Source organism: Helicoverpa armigera, chromosome 15 (genome assembly GCF_030705265.1).
Source record: "Helicoverpa armigera isolate CAAS_96S chromosome 15, ASM3070526v1, whole genome shotgun sequence".
In the NCBI taxonomy this organism is placed as follows: Eukaryota; Metazoa; Arthropoda; class Insecta; order Lepidoptera; family Noctuidae; genus Helicoverpa; species Helicoverpa armigera.
The window spans coordinates 6615502-6640844 of record NC_087134.1 but is presented as its reverse complement, the minus strand read 5'-3'; the positions used below and the strand labels follow the sequence as shown (position 1 = coordinate 6640844).

The following is a 25343-nucleotide window of genomic DNA, read 5'->3' as shown; positions in this document are numbered from 1 at the left end:
CCAGTGTAAAATATTTATGAAGAAACAAGGACAATATATTATACAAATCATCTAATGTTTGCAATGAATTCAACTACAACAATTTAGTATTATTATAGTCAGACACAGTTAACAACGTGATTAGCACTAGGAAATAATTGACAAGAGCCGAGCTACTGTATTATGTATTGTTTTGTTCACAATATTAAAAATAAGTACAAATATAAACAATAATTATTTTTCGTTCGAATAAAAAATAACATAATATAATTAATTATTAAGCTTTTATGACTATACAATGACTTCAACAACTATTGAGCTGCGCTTTCACTCTTCGCATTTCAGAAACAGGCGTGAACTGTACGGCATTGTATATGCATCGAACGTACGCGACGTATCCAATGGCCAGACTAAACATAAGTAGCGTTAACAGTACAAGTCCATGGATACAGTTAAAGTATTAAGTATGCATTAAAGCTTCGTCATCCGCTGTCCTGAATTAATACCATTACATAATATAATGAATAGTAGAAAAACTTGTAACTATTTAAAGCTAGGAAGGACGCCGAGACAGTTGTTTCTACTACTTTGACATCACACATTGCTTTGATTCATTTGAGAAATTCACGAAGATAAAACTCACATACAAATAGTCTTGGAAACATTTTTGGAAATAATTTAAAAGTAACAATAAATTACTTTTTACCTACAGTCTATAAAAATCACTTAATTTTCAATGTAAAATGTTTCGAAAATAACGATAGTCTAAAAATCTTACATACACATAATACTGAAAACGTATTGTATAACACTGTAAACATGTCCGAATGACGTTTTGACGTTTCTTGTGCTACGTATCACGAGCCATGTGTAAAGACAAACAAAACAAAACATATAACATAAATTTCATACAATTTTCAATAAAATTATTGCACTAAACTTCATACTCGTAACTTAATAATAAATATTGCATTAAGCGTTAACCACATCTCGTGAAGTAAAATTATTTAAGTCTTAAAGTACTAAGAGTTAATTAAATTTTAAGAACAATATGTCAGTCCGATGAAAGTAACATTTCATCCTAATACGAGCTTCGTTCATAGTAGCGACGTTCAACAATACGGAAATTAGAATTTATTTATATAGAAAGTACCTAAGTTCCAAATATTGTGCTAACTACAGTCCCTATGTTTAACATTTTGACTAAATATTAAGTACGATTTGGTGCTCAAATTTAATAATGTAAGTGTTAATTATTTAAATCTAGGTATATAGAATTATTTATCTACAAAGTTTGAAAGGGTGCATCAGGCTTGACAGATTTCTCTAAGTCTAAACTAGCTAAGAATTTTTGAATTTGAGTAGATCTGACATGATTTTGAGTCATGCAAGCGGTTACTGCAAGTTGGAGGGGGGTATAAGCTGATAGAATTAAACCTGGTTTACATAAAAATCTACTAAATTTGGGTAGATGTACTAGCAACTAGATATTATTTATCAATTATTTGCAATTTTGACCTAAAATCCGCTGCACTTGTTAGCAATGAGTATTGAACGATGACCCTTTGTCCTCGCTGAGAAGGAAACGCTTAACTTGTAGATGTACCGACTGGTTGCACAGTGGGCAGACGTCAGCTCGAACCACTACGAAGCCGGTGGACCATCCACGATACTAGTCTATGACTATAGGACGCGCGTGGTGTCCACTTCGCTCACACTTCTCTCAATCACACTATTGTCCGTTATGTTTTTGTTGCCTGTGGACAAAAGATAAATTATTAGAATTAATGATACAGGTACTTACTCGTAGTTAGTCCGAAGTGCAGCTATATGTAATTCCAATGTGGAAAACGTTCAAGCGTATCGAATCTTATAATAAGTCAGAGTCGATACGCTTGAGAATTATTCTCACACCGTCCCTTTGAGAGACTTAATAGACCTACTTAATTCTTTTTTGGTCAAAATTCGTGGAAAACTCCAAAGAAACTTCTATTCTATCTTTGAGGGAAATAGCTCGCGTTAGTCTCGTTGGAAGTCGAAATGTGCAACGACTAGAAATATAGAGGCATGTTCATCATTGAGCATCTTAGTGTTCTTAGAGTGTTAGCTACCTTTGCAGGGTCCAGTATGCAGCGGATCGACAACACGACCCGCGTGGCAGGCGGCTCGCTGCAGACGGCACCAGGACGGGTAGGTGCGGCGGTCGGAGCCGCACAGCTGCCGCCGCGCCGCCGCGCCGCAGCCGCCGCACGACACGCAGCGCGCGCCCGACGCGCCGCCCGACACGCAGCGCTGCGACGACCCGCACGATATCGTCGCGCATGTCGCGTTCGCTGCGAATCATGATAGATGCATAAAATCTATGTGATGGCTATCACCTAATTGAGGAGCGTGCTAAAAATGTCTTCAATTGGAAGTACCTAAGCAATTGAAACTAGATCCAGACCAGACTAGGCAGGCAGACGAGCTATTTAACTACAATATCAATAGTTGGTGCTTGAACCACTGGTACCTAAGTTGGACTTCAGGAAAGCCAGATTTGTAGGATATTCATCAGAGACAAGAGACAATTGGAATTCTGACATTTATGTAGTTCTAACTTTGGCATTTGGTTAGTCAGCAAAAACTCCACTCCAAATAAATAGGACAGCAAACCTCATATTGATCTTTTCATATATTAAAAGACATTTTTAGGTAAACACATCACTCACCTATACAAGGGCCTCTATAGGCCAGCGGTAGGGCTCTGCCCCGCTCACAGGCCGCTCGCCGCAACGCGCAGGCGCCCGCATAGGTGCGTCCGTCGACTGCGCAGACGGGCGAACCGGCCACGCCGCACGCGCCGCAGCGGACGCAGTGCGCGCCTAGCTCCGCGTCCAGCACGCAGCGCTTGTCGCCGCCGCAGCGGACGCCCTCGCAACTGCCCTCTGCGATACATGGAAATAGTCAACATGATTAACTGACTCTAGAAAGTTTTCCATTTTTTTTTATGTTTATGAGGCTTTAACGCTGCTACGTTATGCCAGCCTCGTTCGTTTTTACGCAAATTATATAAAATAACAAAAAATACAATCTATATACATAGGTACAAAAAATAATTTGAATTAAATATTCTGTTCTATTCTTCTTTAGTGCATTCAACGACTCAATGCCAGAGCCATTCGGAATAGGTTGGACATGCACAATGGCAAATCAAACGATTGACGGTTGTGTAAAATTAAAAATGGTCGCTAAGTTTTCTCGCTTTTTTTAATTTTCTGGGTTATTTTGATAACATCAACGATACGACGATAAAATAATTATCGGAATCAGCTCCGTATGCAAGTCCTACAGTTGTAGGCATCTTGGAAAATGTGTCTTGGAAACGTAGAAGTTTATTTTTAATTCACTCTGCATTTAGCGACTGTAAATAAAGCGCAGAATTTTCCTTAAAGCCCGCTTTAACTTCATAGATAATTATTTCTCATAAAAGATTGCGCCTGAGTGTGCAACTGTACACTTGATTGTACAGTTATCATAATAATCTCTAAACAGGAGTAGCGTAGTTAAACATAAAAGTCTGCCAGAGCACTATACTTAAAAGCCATAAATTCGAGCGAGATAAAGTTAATTGTATCTAGGCAACTTTCTAGGGGTGCGGCTGTTACATAGAAATGTCTGTGTAACATTACGGCGTGATAGAAATCAGTCAAAGCAGTTGCGGCGTGTTAATTCCGCTGTTTCCCGGGATTGTATCGTATTGCGGTTTATGGAGCGCTGCTCTAGACGATCGAGTGTCCGACTTTAGACTGTAGATTACGTAGAATTTATCGTTTCTGATCAGACGGCCCGGTACACTTCTGCTTTATATAATACTTAGAAAATATGCCTATTTATAGATGGCATCAAGAGCCTATCAAATATATCTGAAGAGCCTTTTTGTATGGAAACTTTATTATAGTTGAAAATATTTTAAAGCATTTTGCAACTTCAGGTGTAGGTAAATTTTAGCGTCGTTAAAGACCTAAACGTAGGTAATATATAACAGTAAAAGAAAATCTTCATCTCCCAACAATCATTTACCAATCCTGTTTATAAGCGGATACTTGACACGTCTCGTATCTTACACGACATGTGGAAAACCGTGAGACATAAAAAGGAAACTGTCCTGTAATAAGCGACTACATAAAATGTATATTTAGCCAGTTACAATGAGCAGTTTATGTCAGGTATATGCGCTGCGGTTGTGGGCCTATTCGCTCGTAAACGAGATGAAGTGGTGTGGCGGCGTTTAGAGCCGAGCTTACATCGATATTATCGCGAAATATTATTCATAATATGGAATGAGGACGTCTGGGTCGCTCTAGAGACGACTGCGGTTATGACAGCCCACGGCAAGCCGACGTTCATGCGCCAAGGTGACACACGGATGTGGTTAAAATCATTTCTGCAACTGCAAAATCTCTTGGCATATCTTTGAAACGTATAAGGTATTAAGGAAGCTGCAACATAAAATATTATAACCGCAAGTTTCCCTTCAATAAATAGCAATCTTGTCAGGCAATTTTGAAAATCCGTTTTAAATATAAATGTAGCTAAGCAGTTTTTAGTCGTAAAGTTTATTTATAGAGACTGGTTTAGAAAATAACTGTGCAGTGTATCTAATGGCTTGATGGTTATCTGCATCCTACATCTTGTACCGTGGGTGTCGTAAGGAAGTGTGTGACTGGATGTAGCAGCACCCATCGGGCTATAAAGACATCACCTCTTCCTAGCTGGAAACTGGCAACATTAACTTAAGTCTCGAGGCGACACTTTGTAACTTACGTATGTTCAATTCTGAGATAAAATTGTAGTATTTTATTGTAGGTTCAACTTAGCAGAGATTTTAAGTAATAGAAATAAAATTAATTTAAAGTGTTTATTTCATAGACTGACCTGCCCGTTTGAGAGCCAACAAAGGAAAAACCCCTTTATAAATCTGCCAAAGATTTCCCCTTAGCGCTACCAGGCTGAAAACTCGACAGAATAGACCCGACTTTCCGCAAATTTCAACACTAAGAAACTACTCATCAACATCTATGCTAATGCAAAACAAAAGAGAACCAAGCAAGCACTAACACTGCACTACACTAATCCTATTGAAACCTCACTAGGAAAGTACGAGAGTGCATAGTGTGAAAGACGGTTGGACACCAATACATAATGTGGTCCATTCAGCGCTGTGTCCACGTGTGATTGAACGCGGGTGTAACGGTCGCGCCCGGTTCTACCCGCCGTGTTGCAAGGGTAACTACAGACTGGATTTGGCAAGCGAGTGCCAGTCAGTTGCATAGTTAAGTTGGGCCTGAAATGTAGGTAGTTCCAGTTCCGAAGATGATGACATGCCTGAGCTCGCGGATAGCAGTGGGGATGAGTATGATGCTGAATGTCCCTACTGCAGCGGAAACTTTTCACAAGATACAAGAGGAGAAAAATGGGCTAAGTGTCAAGGTTGTTTTAAATGGGCTCATGAGGAATGTGGAGAAGTAGCATCGGATAATTTTTTGTGTTCTTTATGCTCAGATATGTAAGACATGATAAGATTTACAACATTTTAGAAGATTTTGATTTTTGTTATTACTTTTATAACTTTTTTTTTGATATTTGTGTTAAAAATGATTATGATTAGTGAGTAAAGCTTGAATTGTTTGTTTGTTTTAAAGACTAATACTTGTCTATAGTTTCATAATTAAAGTACCAAAATATTAAGACTGATGTTTGTCGATAGATATTATTTAATTAATAAGTAACAATAAAAATGTGATTATTAAATTAATATTGTTTATTTTGTTTGTTTACCCCCTAAAATTTTAAGGAACCTAATATAAGATACTATCTTATATTAGAAACCCCTAATATCTCATAATAGGAGACCAGTTGCCTTGGGTTTGTTTTCTGATATTTTTCTCTTTTTACAGTATAGTCAGAAAAATATTGTATTTAGCCCTAAATAGCTATGACCCATTTAAAGTACATTAAATTTGCTACCTAAAATTATATCTCAGAATGCTTCAAATGTGACAGTTTTGTTTTTATAGTCAAAAATAGAAATGGTATCTCATAATTGGCATCCTTACCCTATATATGCTGAGCGTAGGTAGTAACATATAGAGAAAAATGAAGTTGTTTTTTGTCTTCGGAATGCGGTAAGTTTTCAGGATTAGATTCGACCTGCTATCCCATATGTTTTAGACTGCTGGCAGAAGACGCAAAAGGAATAAAATAGGTTCCTACAACTGCATGTAGTGAGTGAGGAATTTTCGCCAAATTTTAAAGTGTCACCGACTTTCAAAATTCCTTTGCCAGCTAATCGGCTTTGAATACATTGCTTTCTGTGTATGTGGACATACCGAAATCTTTTATTGACTTGTAATCCTTCAAATTGATTAAATACCTAAGTATTCGCACCTATAATTACATAGGCACCTAAATCTTGTTCACCTTTTCAAAATAATACTGCTTGGTTACCTTCAAGAATATTGATGGGGCCCAGCCTATAAATATTCGCGAAGGTAATTGTTATGATCCGATTGTTTTCAGGTCACCTGAATTTAATTACATATTGCACCGCACGCGAAATGCACAAGTACAAAGTAACTTGTTCTTTATGCATAAAAGCACAATTTTTGTAATGATGTAGTTAGTAGGTAGGTATCGAATTCTACTAAATTGGTATAAAAGCCTTTTCAAACCAAAATATGCCTTTTATGCTAAAATATAGGTTAGGTACCATGTACTGTAATTATTTAAAAATAATTGTTTACCCGTTCGCAATCATTATACAGAATATTTTTTAAATCTTACCTAGTGAGGTAAAGAAGTTACCAAGCTACTTTATCCTACATTTATACATGAGTTACGACGTGTTTAAAAATTACAGGTCAATAAGGTACAATTACATCGGTCCCTTACCCACTATTTACCTATAACACTGCCATTAGTTACCTCCGGGGCCTACCACCGACAAAAAACGACCACTTAAACTGTTGTAGGTTGTAGTAGTATTGGAAACTATGGGAACTCGAAGTTGCTGCATATCAAGTCTGTTGCAAGACGGCGATTAGTAAGTCCTCCTATGAAAGAGTTATCTCAAGACTTAACAACACATTTTTGTAAAGACCTACATGACATATTGTTACTTTACTTATGTAGGGACACCTGCGTGTTATTTTTGTCAACAGCTATAAAAGTCTGGAGCACACGTTTAAATGACATTTTCTCGAAATCTTTCAGGTCTGTCGAGAACCATGGGTTGGCAACAAGCACTCATTCACATTCATGCACCTCGGGCGAGACGCGTTCGTCCAGACGTATCGTGCATCGCAATGAGCCATTATTGAGTCGCGATCCCAATAGAGATGTAGCTAGCCTTCTAGGAACAACAGGGCAATTTACTAGCGCGATAGCAGGGGTGTGTCCGGTCTTTACGGCAGTAAGGATTAATGCACCCGACCGCGAATGAACAAAAGAAAATCCGCGAAACTCCCATTTAGCGAGCTAAGTAAAAAGTTCCATGACTTTCAATAGGCGATTGTTCTGTGCTGGCGGGCCTGGTGTAGGCGGCAAGGCGGAAAAATAAAATGTGCTTGAAATTATAGGTAAAATGATTTTATTTGATAGCATGGGCAAAGGTATTGGAGAAGTTTTAAAGAGTTTCAATAAAGGTTTTGGTTAGGACTTTCACAGCTGCCAGAATCGGCGCAGACGCGACCTGCGCAGTGACTTGCGCGAATAACCAACTCGCCAACACGCCATGTGCTATGAACATCACATTGGGACATGACAGCGACAACAATCGCAAATTACACACGTTAACATGTTCTTAATTGGCACGGTCTTGATGCGAAAAGTGACCGTGGTGATACCGAATGACGCAAGTCTTGCACGTCACTAATAATTTTGTATGAATGAAGCCTATGCGTCACCTATGACTTGGTACTTGTCCAAAACTGCTCTGATCTCCGTTTTCATTTGTGTCTACTCTTAATCTTTTCGGTGTTACATATGTTTGCTGTGTATTCATGGCATTTACATATGTATTTTCATAGCATTTCCATCAGGTTCTGAAGTGGCTTCCTAAAGAATCTGAATAACAGATTGTTGTACCCGCACCTTAAATTAGAAATGATTATTTGTCAGACCTAGATATTGTTATTCTCGTGGATTTGCGTCAGAGCTTGGTGCATTTGAACAGTCTGAGGGCGATAAGCGTGGCAAGCGTTAGCTTCAGTCAAGCTTGAGCGCGCCAATAATTTGCTAGTAAACTTTGATGGGGCTTTAAACAGTCGACTGTACAATGTACAGGTATTATTATATTTATCCAGACAGTTACTAGGTGCCCGCAATTGTGAATGATGGATCGCCGAGCTGTTGCCAACTGAACGGCAATGAATCATGTGCTTATTTATATAGGTAGATCTAGATATCTACGATTAATATGCAACTTAAGTGCAGATGTTATAGATAATAATTGAATGACGATGCACGTGGCTATGCATGGAGTAATTTGTGAATGATATTCATCGTGGTATTAATAATCATAGATCTGATTAGTATAGTGGTAGAGGATACCGCGAATTGTCGTGTTCATGATCAATAATATAATGTATTCAACGGTTGATTAAACTATCGTCAACTAGCATGAATCGGCTTGCGTAATGGAGTTGATTGTTTAAATGTGCATGTATTTATCGTTCTATTAATTTATTCTAAAGTAGGTACTAAACTGCCTTCTTTATGAGCTGAGATAAATACAGACTTATGAGGAGGTTGTTTTCGAAAGCTCCAGCCGGAATCTCAATCAAACATACCTAATGGTTTGGTATGTTTAGTGCATTTTAGTTCGCCTGGCTACCTGCCCTAAACAAGGATGATGGACGGCCGAGCTGCTGCCAACTGAGAGCACATAAATCATTCACTGATTATGATATTATAAATGAATAGGGACGTAATGTATCACGCATAACTGCTGAGGACAGACTCACGAATTACGAGATCATCAAACATCTTCATGTTTAAAATGTCGTTCTATATCTTATCCCTTTGATTTTTTGTTATAGTTGCAAACAAGAATGACTTATTTAACAATTTAGACTTTAAAATGGTTTAAAGTATAGGTATAGGTATAGTATATACCACAGAAGTTATACGAGAAAAATCGTTAACTATCTATAAGTACTAATATAATCAAGAGGCGACCTCAAAGACAGCTACACTAAGTATTCCCCACTAACATAGACTTTTTTTATCCGGATACGGACAAAGGTGTGGGTGAAATTACATACGGGAAAACGGCTAATTCAGAATGAATTCATTTTCCACAAACTTTTTAACCAGTTCAAGCTTCCACAAAATTCCTCAAAACTTATTTTCTACTAGCCAGCTACTTAAATATAGCTTACCTTGGCAAGGTCCCGGATAGTCAAGCACGAGGTGTTTGGCGGGCCTCCGGCAGGCCCGGCGCCGCAGCCGGCAGAGCGACGGGTACGTCCGGCCGTCGCTGCCGCACACGGCGCCGACGCGGCGGCACGCGGCGGCGCATACGCAGCGAGCGCGCCCGCCACGCACCACGCAGCGTCGCCCGTTGCCGCATGATACTCCAGCACATGATTCTGTTCAAAGAAAACCAGGTGAAAATAAGCAGAAACTATTTAAATCCTACGAAGAAGGTGCAACTTTTAATTTACTGAAATCTACCTAAGAAAAAAATATAGTGCCTCCACCATACACGTAAATACAGTCCCATGTGTCGAATGTAAGAATTTACCGTAGGCACAAAATTGCTAGCATGTAGATGCAATCAAGTATTTGATAGCTTACACGGTATCCCAACAAATAAGTATGTAGAGAAATTCCTTGATTAAACTAAGATAAAACACACCGCCTTTGAATCGCTCGTAAACGACAAAACTAGAAATTGCCACATTCACTATATTCTCACCGATGAGAAATAAACGGTTGACATTTTACGATTAAAAAAGTTGCTGTTTCGTGTTTGTCATTCTCCCACGCATAAGCAAAACATTTGTAAAAATTTGAGTTTCACACGAGAAAAAAAACTCGTTTATTTTAAATAAAAAAATCAAGAAACAAATTAATGTCAGTGGTTTATTTTGAGCGGCTATTATTTTTGAAAGATGCTATCTATTTTTATCGCGAAAATTATTAATAACAGGCACTCAACAGTCGTGCTAATTCGTTTACAAGGAATAATTAGGTACTTTCGTCATTTCAGTGCCAGCAACACTTTGCAGTTAAAAAGTTGGTACATACTATGCAGAAGACGATGAATGCCTTTACATAAGTTCCCTCTCTGCCAAAACAATTCATTTATTTACGAAATTATTTGTTTATTTCTAAAATGATCACATATTTGACGTGCTGCCAACTCTGTGTTGATTCGATGCGCAGTGTTCATCTATCGGGCGATGCACTCGACGTCCCAATTTTATTATTTGCTGAACAATATTGTTAGTGGGATATAGTTTATCTGTTTGTTTAGTTGATTGGCGTAATTGGGCTTTCGGCACGTCTGTCTCTTGTCTGTCTATTGAAGCAATTGTTTTACTGCCAATAGTGCCAAGCTATTGTTTTGTTTTAAAGGTATCTACGATCTATGGCTAAAACATGCCAGTCTTTCCGACACTGCAAAGAGAAGGTTTAAGTATTTTATTTATTCGATATTCGCATAACACAGGCTTATCGGATTGAACGTTCACCCTGGAATAGCTTCTTACCATTCTTTTATAAAAGCGAATATCTACGCAAATAACCAACCAACTGAGAGAGCAATTAAAATAAATCTAAGGAGTAGGTATGAGTTAGTGTATGCGTAAAAATGTTTAGTAAAACAAAACGACAAGATCTTGACTATGTTAATTTTGTGATAATTTGGTAGTAAAGTCAGCCACCGTAGCAAATTATTTGCAATTTGAAACACTTAAGCAAAATATGAATATAAATATTAAATAAAGATTCGTTTGTTTACCTCATAGTATTTAAAATAATTAAAAATTATCACCTTAATCACAAAATAAAATTTATTTTGTGCCAGAATGTAGATAATTAATTGACAGATGAAATAAAAAAATGGACTTACTCTATTCTAGACCATAGAGATAAAATAAATCCTTATAATACGGATTCATTCTACTGCAAAACAAAATGAGACTTGAACACAATACTTTGTAAGTATTTACTAACAACAGTCGTCTCATAATTAATATCATAATTACACCGCGACTAGACTTATTACCTGACGTCATTCTGGGCTCAAATTACTACAAAAACAATACCTTCTTTGAATTCTAATTGTGCTGTGTTTTTCTAGAAGCAGCGCGCCCGGAAGGATGTGGCCATGTCTTTAATTAACTAAGGAAGCAGCTTCGGCGAACTGTCGTAAATATACCGGAGAAAAACGTTCAATAATATTTAAATGTGTATTGTGGAGGCCGCTAACTAGCTCATTGTCTGTTGCACACTCCACCTGGCTTCCTTTGGACCATAAACTACATAAATGATACAGAGAATGATGTAGACTCTCGATGGAATTTCCTTTAATTATTTATTCAGATAGAAAACGAATACGTGGGTACTACCTATGTATTTACTTACATTTTTTACTTTCAAAATCATAGCCATAATTTCGATAAATTAGACATTCGTTTGGTAAGTAGGTAAGAGAGAGTTAGAGGGCAGTCGCTCTTGGTAAAACTCTGGTACCCAGCTGCATCCAGTTAGACTGGAAGCCGACTCCAACATAGTTGGGAAAATGGTCCGAGAGAGAAGGGGTTGAATTAGACATAGTAAACACACTATAAAATAATATTGGATAGCTTAAAATGAACTTACCAGCACAAGCAACACAGGGCACTCCTCCAGAGAGCGCCTTGTAGAAGAATATCTCGCCGCTGTCGAGGTCGCGGGGGCTCCAGGCGGCGGGGGCGCGCGAGGCGCCGGCGCAGCACTCGGCGCGGCCCACGCGCAGGGCCGCCACCGAGCTGCAGCGCCCGCCGCGGTCCATCCCCGTCCAGCAGATCCCGGCTAACAATAAAGAAGAACTGGTTATTCTGCTGATCGATTTCTGGGTCACCTTATTTTTTGGGAGCTTTCTCGTGTCTTCAGGAAGTTCCTCAAACAGACCTATAAGCACACTACACCTATAAGCATGATATACAGATTAGCTATGTCGATTAAGATTTTTTACTTTAAATGTACTGATTTACATGTATTGTATTAGAGACTGCTTTGCGGTGGCAAACATAAACGTATCCGAGTCCTTAATAAGAAAATCAAAGAAAGGTTTGGTAAACTTTCGGAAAACATTATGAGGATTTATGATTATTATGAGGATGTAATTTATGATTTGGCGTGTCATGTAAAATACATACAGATAACATGGACCGATTCTTTAATGAACAGCCGGAACTACATCTGGTGAACATTACAAAATTGTAATACGAAGGCATAATAAAACGCTGCTCCGGGTCCAGACTAAACATAAATTGAACAGATGTGTCTGGACGCTGCGCAGGCGGCTCGGAGCTCCGTATTCGGTTGGATTCCTGCGCGTGAGTCACGGGCCACGGCTGCGCGGGCTAGACGACCGCCAGACACTATTTTTCAATGTGCGCCCGCGCCGTTCGCCTCGGCGACCGAACGACCGCAACCCGACATGCCTATAACTAGTACTCGATTGAGTTTTTACGACTATTCGCTCGAAATTACGGATCTAAGGTTCGACTTTGTAAAAGTTCCGGCCTGTTTGATGATCGATGAGCATATTGTAACGTGTAAACTTTACACGTTTGATTGATCGCAATCTCTTAGATATTGTTTCGCCGTTGTCTGGTTTACACTTTAATTGTGTTTGTTTGGGTAATATCGTGTGGTTATAAGTTTTATAAAGTTTGAGAGACGACAGAAGAGAGTTAAGACGGATGATGAGAAATTCCGCTGAAGATCAATTTGTCTACCTATACAAACTACTTTTCAAGAAAATAGTACTTAGGTAAGTTTAAGAGAAAGAGAATAGGCTGTTGCTATCAAGGTGATTAATCTCTTAAGTTTTTTTAAATTTGTAATTATAAGTTGATAGGTATAAGCATTATAATTTATCGCGAGTTACTAGGTAAGTAATTAATTTGGTGCCAATGACTTACACTCAGGAATTTATTCATCAACATTTTACAAATACTATAATGAATTAATTTAAATTAATTAAGTCTCGTGATCATGAATATTTTTTTGAAATTCAAGGAGGTTGGTGCTATTGATATTAGTCCATTAAAAATAATAAAATATGCATAATTTGGTATTTAATTTTGGAATATTAATGAACTTTACAAAATAGTTTTCATAGGCATTATCTTTGAGGAAAATTATTTGTGAATTTCGAAGCGGCAAGACAATGTATCATGTATTTTCTCATGAGCTTTTTCTTAACAGTTCCATCGATATCACGAGGTAGTGTAGGTATCCACATATTGTTTAGTCATAGCGCATAACAAATTTTCAGACAGTTACGTAATCACCCGTTAGTTTGCTCAAAATAAATCAATGCAAAAGAGATTATAGTGTTATTACCCACATGACGAGGTGTTTTATTAGCCGCGAGCCTGTTAATCATGAAACAGCTAACGAAGTAGGTATATGTTACTTTATTCAACACGTAGGAATATATTACGCGGCCGTCTGGGATTGCAACGGTTTCCATGGTAACCGGTTGTTGCTGGGCTTCGTCTGAGAGAACTACTCGCTTATCCCGTGTTTTCCCGTCTGATTCAGTATCTGGCTTAGTATAGGTATCTAGACCACTTTTAAACTTTTGGAAAATTTTTATCTAATTTTGAAATGTTTAAATTATTTCTGTTACTACAGAACTTGTGGATGATGCAATTTTTATAATTGTTTCATAATAATATACAAAATATGCAAAACTAACGACTAAGTTTGCTACAAGCAATATAATCTCAAAAAAAACGTTAGAACTATATAAACTGCATTTAATGAAGAACCGGTTTATTAAAATAAAAACCCACTAAAATATTAACGTTGAACATGACCTAAGCATTAGCAGGCAGCCTATTAGGTCAATCAAAGCGACAATGGCCGTTTGAGAGGGAAAAGCAACAGTCGTCCTAACCGCCTCATTGGTTGAGAGTAGTCGCGCGCGCAGCTACCGTTCACGCGGTCAGAAACACGTGTTTTTTTTCTATTTTGAAATATATTTTTTTGTATACATTTTGTTAGAAGAAAATACTGAATTTATTTTTGCATATTTATAGCGAAAAAGCTCAATAAGCACTTAAAAATTCTTTTACTATTGGAAAGCTGTAATATTTTTCAGTAACATAGGCTGTATTTTCATGCAAGTTCGGTTATTTGTCCTTCGGGACACGAGTAAAACCGCGGGCAATAGTAAGTCGTTACACAGACGTGACGGTGCGTTATTAATGAAGCCACGAAAGTATAAATTGATATATGGTGCACGCTAATGTCTGGAGCGCTTGACCGGTTCTCAGTGTTCGAAGTATTGGCAGTAAAGCACCTTTGGAGAAATGTAAATATATTCGAATATGATTTTAGTGTGGCGAGAGAGGACGTTGACTCCGCTGCCCATAGAAGCATGTTGCTAATGCTTATATCTTCCCGCGCAAATGTATTGATAACAGATATAGAGCTGCGTGATGAAATATGGATCTTCATAGATTAGTTCTTATTATTTGTCTGACAATTTGAAAGGTGCAGTTAATTAAATAATTTATTTTGCGATATTCTTGAGGACTTCTGTAAAACTATTTAATATGACATATCTTTTTTAAGTATGTATTTTCTTTTATCTTTGGTTTTTAACTCCTGCTTAAAAAGCAAGCTGATTTTTTTAACCAGATTTTTGTTTTATAAGTGCTTCAGTTCAGTTCAATACTCCATCCACATGCTTGGTTCCGTCAACTTTGGCGCCACAATTTGAGCCGAGATCCGGCTTGATTGTGTGGGTGTGAGAAATTGCCGCAAAAAATCTGTAGCGAACCAAAACGTAGGCTGAGCATGGCTTGTGTGTTTTTCATCGTCACGGTGTTCAGGGGTTACGATCCTATAAATTAAATACACGAGGCACGCTCCTAATTCAGCATATCAAACTCACTCATACATTATGTACGTACATTTCGATTAAAACTGCCAGAAGATATACTTAGCTTAGGTGGGTATATAGCTACGATACTTTTTGTAACTGATTTCTTTCTCGTAATAGCCAACGAAAGACCATTTTTGATTTTATTTGTCAGAAAGACATTAAAATGAGCTATAATTAAAAGCGCGGACATTGTTAACCAGAAGGTTAATTCCCAAAAGCCTTCGTCTTCAATTTCTGAAAAGGCATTTTTTAGATATCACTTTTCTCTAACAACTTACCTAAACCTTTTATTCACAGTATTTTTTATTTCAAATTCTCTATTTCTTTATTCTGGGTATTTGTCACATCACTGATTGTATAGGCCACACAGGTCCAAGACACTAGTATTGCATATTAATTTGCCTTAATAAAAGGAATTGCTCGTGCTCGAAATGTTAAGTGTTCGATATTTATCTATTCCAATAAAGAGTTTAAAGTAAGAACGACGACTCTCAGAAACAATTGAAGCGGTTCTACAAAATATGTCACTGAAAAAAGTTTCAAGTATTTTTTGCAATGCAACCTCAATGGTCGTGATCAAAGACTAAATGAGTGAACTTTTTTGTGAATCTTCGTGATTCTTTGATGAAATTCATGCAGATCATTGTATTAACGGCTACTAAACCTATGAAAGACTTTATTAAATAATGAAATAATATTTTCTACATTTTGCACAGCCGTCTCAAGTTCCTGAAAACTAGGTCGAGATCTGAAGACGCTACGCAGACGAGGGCCCTTGAAACTGTGGACCTAAAAATGTGGACCCATTGTCTTGGACCTTAAAAATAACAGCGTAGACACAACAAATTCAAAGTTGAAGAAGTCACTCATAAGTGAAAATTAAAATGTATAGGCAGTCCTTCACTGTGATAAAATAATTATTTTAACTTTTTTGTCACTATCTCAATGTGAAAAAGTTATTGTTAAAAATTACATCAAAATGTAATCTTTAAATTAAGTAAACTTTTATATAAATTCGCAAATAATTGAACTCATAAAAACTGGAACACGGTGCAAAAAGCTGCAAGAACCTCGATCTCCATGAAAATAGTTCGGTAACAATCCGATGTGTATACAGATAATATTGTTGGAGCAATTAGCGGGGGAATTCTAAACGGTCACAAAAACAAACAAGTGAAGAGTCAAGAGCGGGCACGCTGGAAATAGATCAGCGGCGCGTCATCCGCGTCAGCATGTCAACTGTGATGTACGGGAACAGGGCTGGCTGGGAACCTCAAACTTCAATTAAAAAAATATAAGAAACCTCTTTCGATAGACTTCACAGACATTGGATGATATTGGCTGAATTTAAACTTCGAAATTCGAATAACCAAAAAAAAAAGAAACAATAGATACGCGCGCGTTTTCCCAATGTCAATAAACTTTTATAATATTCGAATTTTGAATCAATTTGCAATTTTTTATTGAACATTGTAAAGTCAATATGTGCAACCCTATTTTAGTGGGCATAATGAATGGCCCAAGAATAGTGGCGTCTAAATCGGTTAGTCTAATTATATTCAATGGCCGTTTTATTCTTACTATCAACAAATCATTGAACAACATCCGTTGGCTTGATTACGTCCAAAATAATAATATTTAAGAGTGATTTACGAAGCCCAGCTATTAGTTTTGGCAGCTCGTCGGAAAACTCGGATATAAACAAAATGTCACAGGTATGTGTTGATTAATTTTATTTTTGAACGTTTTCGAAAGGCCGTGCATCCTGTTTGTTAGATATATATAGTTTGTTAGATAGTTTTGGTGATAGTTTTGGAAGATTTTGTAATGTCGAAAGATATTTATTTATAGATACGCTGGATTTATTGAGGAAAATCAACTGTGTATCAGTTGGCGCTGCATATATCTCTTATTATTAATGAAAAAAATCTATTTCATGTAGAGTATTTGAAAAAGACATGTTTAGTTTAAAGTTTACTACAAAGTCTTTCACACCGTTATCAACATATTCAGCACATTTCCCAGGTTTAATACAAATTGCGTTGCTAATGGAAGTGACGCTATAAAATGACAAACTGTAGCAAGATGATCACTATTAATGAGTCGTAAAGCTTTACCGCCCTACTTGAGAGTGCCGTGATAAGGCTGTCGCGTCTCAGACTGTCTAATAAAACCTCCGTATGTACACCTTTTTTTTAACGACGTCAAAAATCGTCAACTCCCGCTGTGGGTTAGCAGCGGTGAGGGAGTGTCAGACTCTTACTGACTAAAAACCGTCGTGTTCCGTCATTGGCCTTTTATGAACCAGGGCCGCTGTATCTCTTTCGAACAACCCGCAGCCCCGGCAGGCCGTAGGTACACCTAGGGGTAGGTAATGAAATGCATCTATATACTTATTGTAAAGTCCGTCTAGCCTGTAAAGGGTACCTTATTTAAAATTGTGATTGTCTGGCCGCCTCCCGGCGACCTAGTTTTTGTTTCTGGGACGATGAAGGACAAATTTAACCAGGTGTCTGGGCTGAAAGCACATTTTGCATAATATGATAAGTCGCCGTCTAGCCGTTTGATTAAATATTTTAATTTTGGGGCGTTAAACCAGAATAATTGTTAGGGTAAACGATATAATTCATGTCCCCGTTAAGTTAGTTGAGCAGCCGAGACAACTCTGCTTAAATATTCAGATTTATTAATATTTAAACATTAAACTATCGCAGTTTACATAGTTATTAAATTAGAATATTTCTTGGGAGCTAAGTCATAATATTTGTAATAAATTTATTTTTCGTGAGTGATATACAGCACTTAAACATTTAATATAATATACAGCAATTAAACGGGCAAATAAGTACCATTTTTCACTGCCCACAAATGAACAAGGTTGTAATTTAAATATTATTCTAATATTTGTATTTAATAAGACTTGAAATAGTGATAAGTGGAATTCATAATTTTTATTGTCAGATTTGTTCTTTTTATAGATAAATATGCAAACTGCAAGAAAACTGAGCATAACTACTTAATTAATAAAAAATATACGATAAACCAAAGCGAATTTAAAATTGTTTATGGCTGGCCTTTTGTAATGCAATTAATATAACCTAAAGGGAAAAATATTTCAAGTAGGTACCTATTGAATTCTTTATCATGGCTTCCTTCCTTCGTATGTATTCGTATTGCTTCGTATGTATGGCCTTCCTTCGTAGGCATAGCTGTGAACCTAGCTAATTAAGCTATGATTGCTCATTTCTTTATAATTTTATATCTTTTAGAAGTATCTATTTCATAGTTTATTTCAAGCGGTTCCTCTATTTAATGAAGGAAGCTGTAAAGAGGTGGATATTATAAAATAATCCCCGGAAGCAATATAATATTAAAAGGCCTACTGGTCAACACTGGTTCCGAGCCCCTTTATAGCAAATTCAAATCCGCATCAGCTCAAAAATAAGTATGTACTTAATAAGATATATAGTTATTAAACATGATTCATTTTATATAATTTTGTTTACAGTTTTTCTTGATTAAGTAGTTCAATTTCTAATTCAATTAAAAAAAATATCCGACCGAAATACGATCATTTTCATTCTTGAAATAAATTGAGCAAACTAAACAATACAAGACGATAAAGCACTAACTGACTGACATTCAAAAACAAGTTGTGCATACAAGTAAATACTACATCTAATTAAGGGCAGGCAGACAATAAGTACAAGTGGCGAGACACAAAATACTCCGGTTTGGCAGGTCGAGCGGTCGCGAGCCGACGATGTTTTCACAGAGCACTCACAATAGCGGGGAGTGCGCGATGCACCGCCGACTGCACCGCGCTCGCATTCACCCTAGTGATGCGACACCCGTACCATAACGCGATATCGATAAATTACAGCACCAATTTCAACAGCTCCGCTTCACAAATTGATAAGACTCAACAACTTTCAAAAAGATTTATTTAAATAACTAGTGATAATAAACCAGTCACAGCATAATCGATTGGTCTTGTTTCTTCAAGACATATTTACTTAATGAATTCGAATCGATACAACTAAAATATACCGTTGTAATCGATTACATCAACGTAGATAACAAACAGGTTCGAGACGTATGATTAATAACTGCTTTGAAGTCAACAATCTGCGCACATTACACGTTGAGGAGTTAGACGCGCGATAACACAAAACAGATGGAGTAGTGAAGTGATGGTAATGTAAAGCGTGCTCGGAGGCGGCCGGGCACACCGGGGCTTCTCACGTCGAAATTCATGGAAATATTTGTATGTGGCCAACAGGCGGGACACACATAAATCTCGTGAGGCGATTGAATGCAGACGCGTAAGCGTGCCCGTGCGCATAATTCAAAGGGGCGATCACCAGGAATCGCCGCTTGGCATGCAGACGGCCGCGTTCATTCCAAAGCAATAAACCCGTTAGTGGCGACGTAATGTGCATATTGGAGAACAATAAACGACATACGGGGACCGACGCACGCCCTGTCCGTCGATAAATTCATCAATCGTCATATTTCCCAAAAGTGTCGGCGTGAGTCGTGTTCGCAATATGTCTTCCTCAACGTGGCGGCGACAACAGCAATAAATTTAATTCGCTGTTTAATTTATCGGTATTCGTCGTGTGCAACCCTAATTGTATTTATACTGCCAAATAGCATAAATCAAAATGCACCTAGATTATTACAATAACGTATACCTAATTCAAGCATAAGACTTATCTAGCAAAAAGTCATAACGCTATAATTTTATATGGCCAAATTTTTACATCAGACAATATCATTCAATTTTCCAATATTTTTATACTATCGATATCGATAAACCCTGCGTCACCAGCCCGCAGGTGTTCAGTAGTGATTCCTCTGGAATCATCGACGGCGCCGGCAGATCGCCCAGACGACCGGACTTATTTATTTACACATGCAAATATGCCACCCGGCCAAAACATCACCAAACCCGGGATGACTAATTTGTATGTTTTGGGAAACAATACGCATCACTTGATATTGGCAAGTACGAAATTACGTTACGTGACGCGCAGACTTTTGTTTACCAGTAGGCCCATGTTAATGTATAAATGACTATATTTTCTTTAGTTACTTAAATTGTATCAGATTGATCGCATTTGGGTAAAAAAGTCATATCGATAAAACCTAAATAACTACAGGCCAGCTCCAATAAGTTCAGTACTTTAAAGTGAATACGTTCTCGCCTTATCAGTTATCCTTTCACAAGATCCTTAATAAAGTCATCAGCGTTGACTCGTTATTTGAATTCACGAGGGTCATGAAATCAACCAGACGTCGCGTCGAAGTTAATGAAGTAAAAACAAGTAATTAACATACATGCATATGATATCGGCGGCTAGGCAGCCGCGCGGCGGTCTAGCCGGCCGGCGGATGTTTCCCAGACAGAGAAATATTATGTTATTCAGTTAAGTGGATATTAAATACATACAAGTAGGCGCTAACTGCCGCTAATTTCACTTAAACGTTGGTGCTGCGTGTACGCGCCTTAACTAGTCGGTTTTATGGGCAAATTATTCAAAGTCGACGCGACTCAAAAATTGGTACAAAAATAGTTTCATTCAGAAGGGTAATTGCGTAAGCGCTCGCGATTGTTTCATTTGAACTGATCGTCCGTTTTTGAGCTATGAAATAACGTAAGGCGCCAAATGACGTCACAAATCGTAAGAAGAGACGGTGGTCATCATACGTGAAATCACAAACACGTCAACACACAAGGAGGAAATGTGAAAAAATTAAAAGCATTCGTTCAGGAGCCAAACTTGGAGCTACTGAGTACCTCCTTAAACGTTAATCTCCGATAACTGAAAAAAGACTTTCACATAGTTTTAAAGTTATTTTCTATCATGAAGACTATCGCGTGGCGTTAGTCTTCATGGGAAGGAAAACGCTAAACTAATTGTCAAAATTAGAGAAACCCTCTGCAGGTTAGTTATTTAGTTAACATCGACATATCGCGAATGTCAAGCTTTACTGAGGTCTGCCTCACATTTTATAGCCTATTAAAATATACGACCGAGTTTTTGGGACTTGGATGCGGTGCTTGAAAGTTTATTTTTGGCTCGCAAATGATGTTGCATCGACAGGCAAATATAAAGTCTTTATTTAGTACCCGCACAGGTACAAAATGCAGCAGTTTTATAATCAATTAGTTTGGAGGTGCACGGCGTAATAGCAGCAATAAATGCAATCTTCTTTTATGTAAAAAATATATGACATGTTTTTTCTGAAGACATAAAAATGAAATTGAATTTTGAAGCACGATGAGAAAGAATTGCTTTCTTTAATGTGTTATGAGAAATGTATGGTGTACGTTTGTTGAAATTTCTCATTATTTGTGGTTCCTTGAATTTCGTGGTGTAAATGACACATGTGAATAGTTCTCGTCACTGTCAGAGTAACAAGTGTGTTGTTTCCTGCGGGTTCCGCGCCGATGCAACTATGTGCTCCATCGGCCAAATAGCTACAAGTTTTTGTCACATTTTTGAAGATTTTTTATAGAGAAAATTTTCAATTATAACTCAGGGTTGGACTTGTGCCCGGTGAATTGTAATACACATGGTGTCATACACACTCAATGGACAGCTACTCTATTATAATTTTTTTAATGGGTTTCCATATCGAACTAAAAAGTCCGATGGGTTTCGAAGCTGAATGTTATTTCCAAAAGAGGAAAACCATACTCTGATGGTTATTAGCTTTTATAACTATTAGAAGATAAAACAAAAGAGGTATTTTATTTATAGGGACACTTTAACCAAATAAGTGGTGCATCTGATTTTGTTCTGTACGACGGTAGGTAAAAGTCAACCTGATTAAGTAGACAAGTAGGATTTTTGAAAATGATGAAAAATCTATGAAATTTCGATATAATACGAATATTTAATAAAAAGTCTTCTCGAAATAAGAATTAATACACAATTCGTAAATTGCTAGAAGAATTTACACACGTTTCAGAGACTTAATTTGGGAAGACTTGCAAACTTTGTCTGTTTGAAGCTTTTTTCAATTTCCCTGCTAATATTAGAAAACCACATAATAATTAAATTTACATTGAAATAGTCGATTAATCCCTTCTAAAATAAACTGTACCTGTAACTGGCATTATTTTATCGAGACAAAAACATGAATTAAAATAAACTTAAATACGGTTTTACAACCGACTAAAGAAAATTTATGTTGGAAAGTCCCAAGTACCTACGTTGATAGAAAACTGTGAAAGCATGAGATAAACGATGATTTTCCTATAAAATAAAATGTATAATTAAATGGCAAGTTAACATCTGTGGCAGAAGTAATGAGATGTAAAGTCTTCCTGTATGCAGTTGACGTAATTACGTTAGAATACAATTGATTTTAAAAGTTAATTTGCATTTGAGTCTGTTTCATTCATCTACAATAATTCATTAGGAATAAATGTTTTAAACGTAAAATTGATGGAATGATGATTACGTGAAAGAAAATCATCAAACGTTTAAAGAAAATTAAGTTGCCGTTTTTGTGATTTTCAAATATTCACAATTGACTGATTAAGTGGAATTTCTGTTATGAACATTTTCTTTGGAACAGGTACGTTGCAAAAACAATTGGATTATACCTATCGATAATTTTAATAATTTTAAATGACCACATATATTGGGCACGCTCCCAGTTGACAGCGATGGGGACGAATTTTTTGACGCTTTTTAGTTGTTTGTTTTACTAGGATAGTTTTTGATTTTTATTGTAAATATGTATTGTAAATATTAAAAAAATTTAAATAGTACCGTAAATAAGAAAGTTTATAACGAAACTAGAAAAAAAAAAAAACATATATTATAGTTTTGTATATCAAAACGAAATTTGAAAAATGGTAAATGAACTTTTTACTTCCTCAAAAATATACACATGTATAAATCTTATTGGAACTAAAACATCTTTAAGCCTTTATATTTGAGTTAGTAACCGGGCTAAAATTCACGTGATTGTGATAAACAACGTAACATTAAAACGTGTTAATTAATATAAGTTGTTGCGTTTAAAACGGTTCGCGCGGCGCGTAACTCCGCTCGGAAGCCGTCGCACCGGTCCCTCGGCCCGACTTATCACATGTGCTGATTAATACCCCACTATCCATACCGCAACACCAAACACTATACTAACACACTAATTCATCACAAGACATTTATCACCACTTCAACCTTTCCAAAATATACAAGCCAATTGATCAGGTAAAACTAATTATCACGTGCAACTGTGCCAAAACAATTATTTAAAGACAAAAATAAAAGCAAAACAATTTACGTACCCATTATAGAAAGTGTGAAACTGAAAACTTTGCCAAGTAACCTTATAAATACGACGAGCGCTGAAAGTTCACGAGGATGCAATTTCCCGACGAAAGTTAGGTAAACTTTTTGTAAGAAACTTTTCACTGATAAGGCGGTCTGTGTTTAAGAAACTTGAGTAACTTAAAGTATCGGTGTTTTAAAATTGAATTATAATTACGGAATAACGATTCATGAAACTAACACAAACTTTTCCTGAAGTCTTTACCGTAAGCGCGTGCAATAAGTGTTTTAAAACTAGGTACGTCTTACATACTAAATGTAAATTTTCCCAAAATTTTTCAATTTTCCGTAGCCGAGCTTAACTTGAAAACTTTTTCGAGTGGACAACTTTTCACTGCTGTAGTGTGCAGTACTGAATGCAGACGCTGTAAAGTTCACGAAATGCGATTTCCCGGAGCGAAACTTGAGTAAACTTTGGGGAACTTCACTGGACACAGTCGGAGCGGTGGTTGGAGTTGGGTTAAGTATAAATGGGCTCACCTGCTGCCGGGCGCGCAAGCACGAGCGGCAGCACGAGCAGCGGCAGCAGGGGCAGCCGCATGCTCTCTAGCGTGGCATGCCGGCGCGTGCGGCGCTGTGCGCTCCACGCCGGCCGCCGCGGCACTGGCGCCGAGCGTCGCGCCGCCGCGCACGTGTGCCGCGACTCCGCCTCCTGCAACAAGTGCGCGCTGCAGCCGAGCACGCATGCGACGCTGTTCCCCTGCGAGGAGCCGGCGCGGACTGAGCGAGCGCGCCCGGTGCAAGTGCAGCCGTGTCGACGACCCGCGCCACGCGCCGCCGGCCTTCCGCCTGCCGACCAGCACCACGCGCCCGCACATCACCACACCCTCGCCCAGCTCCACATCACCGGCACACTGTCTCCATACATACTCATCTGCCACAAGGCTTCAATCAAATGGTCTTTCAACTAGTAGAGATTTTGGGAAAAATTGTATCAGTCATTAGCATCACATTTAACGAAAATAATCACTTAGGTTCCATGATTAAAGCGGGAAAAAGTCTAATGTATTATTCCTCGTTGACTCTAAAAATAACCGTTTTTTTTACTTTTTATTAAAAAAAAATATAAATCAGTTATATCGATAATAGAACTGAACAAAATCTATGCTCTACCTGCAAATAAAATCCAAATATTTTTATTAGTTTTATTTTATGAGCAACAACTTTCATATTGAACATAACCAACATACTTAGTTAACCTAAAATAAATCTTTCCAAAAAGTATATACTTAGTAAGCAAGCAACCTATCTAAGTTATTCATTCAAATAACTGACGCCTTTTCCTTATTTTACTTCTGAATTTTGAATACATAGACGCTTCCAGTCAGTTTCCTCTCCAGACTTTCCCGCTAAAAATACACGATGATCGAACATTACGGTCATCATTCAATTTGACAAATGTATTGAATACATTACATAATAGCGAGTCACATAGTTGTATTCAAGTTAATCTGATTAAAGCATGCTCAATAATGGCGTGGATCAATGAACTTCAGTCGGGTAAGCGTTGAAGTCTTTTCAAGGGCGCTTATTACGTTACATTCTTAAAAAACGAGTTTGTCTCGTAACACAAAATATAGCTCTTCTATTTATTTAAGCATTTTATTATATTAGTAGTCTATGTAATCATTAATCATTACTAAAATTAAAATTTAATATTATGTTAATTACAATAATTGTATGGAGATTAAGACAAAACGTTGAAAAGACATGTATTATGTGAGTTCTTGTAATGCGGTTATTTGTGTGGCTAATGATTTCGCGAAGGCACGGTAGCGGCCGATGATTACCGGGAATGGTGAAGGAGTGCGCGCTGATTGCGGCTGGGCGTGCGAGCTGGTACCTGGATCCCG

At 37.5% G+C, this 25343-nt stretch overlaps 1 protein-coding gene across 1 annotated transcript; it reads right to left on the bottom strand.

The window, feature by feature from the left end:
- Window positions 1–24371, bottom strand: LOC110370536 (follistatin-A-like). Its single transcript, XM_021326378.3, is given in 7 exon segments — window positions 1–1736; window positions 2091–2312; window positions 2691–2906; window positions 9402–9611; window positions 11851–12042; window positions 23971–24035; window positions 24037–24371. Coding segments are annotated over 7 exon segments (1251 nt in total). The 5' UTR covers window positions 24309–24371; the 3' UTR covers window positions 1–1662.
- Between the last annotated feature and the right edge of the window lie 972 nt (window positions 24372–25343).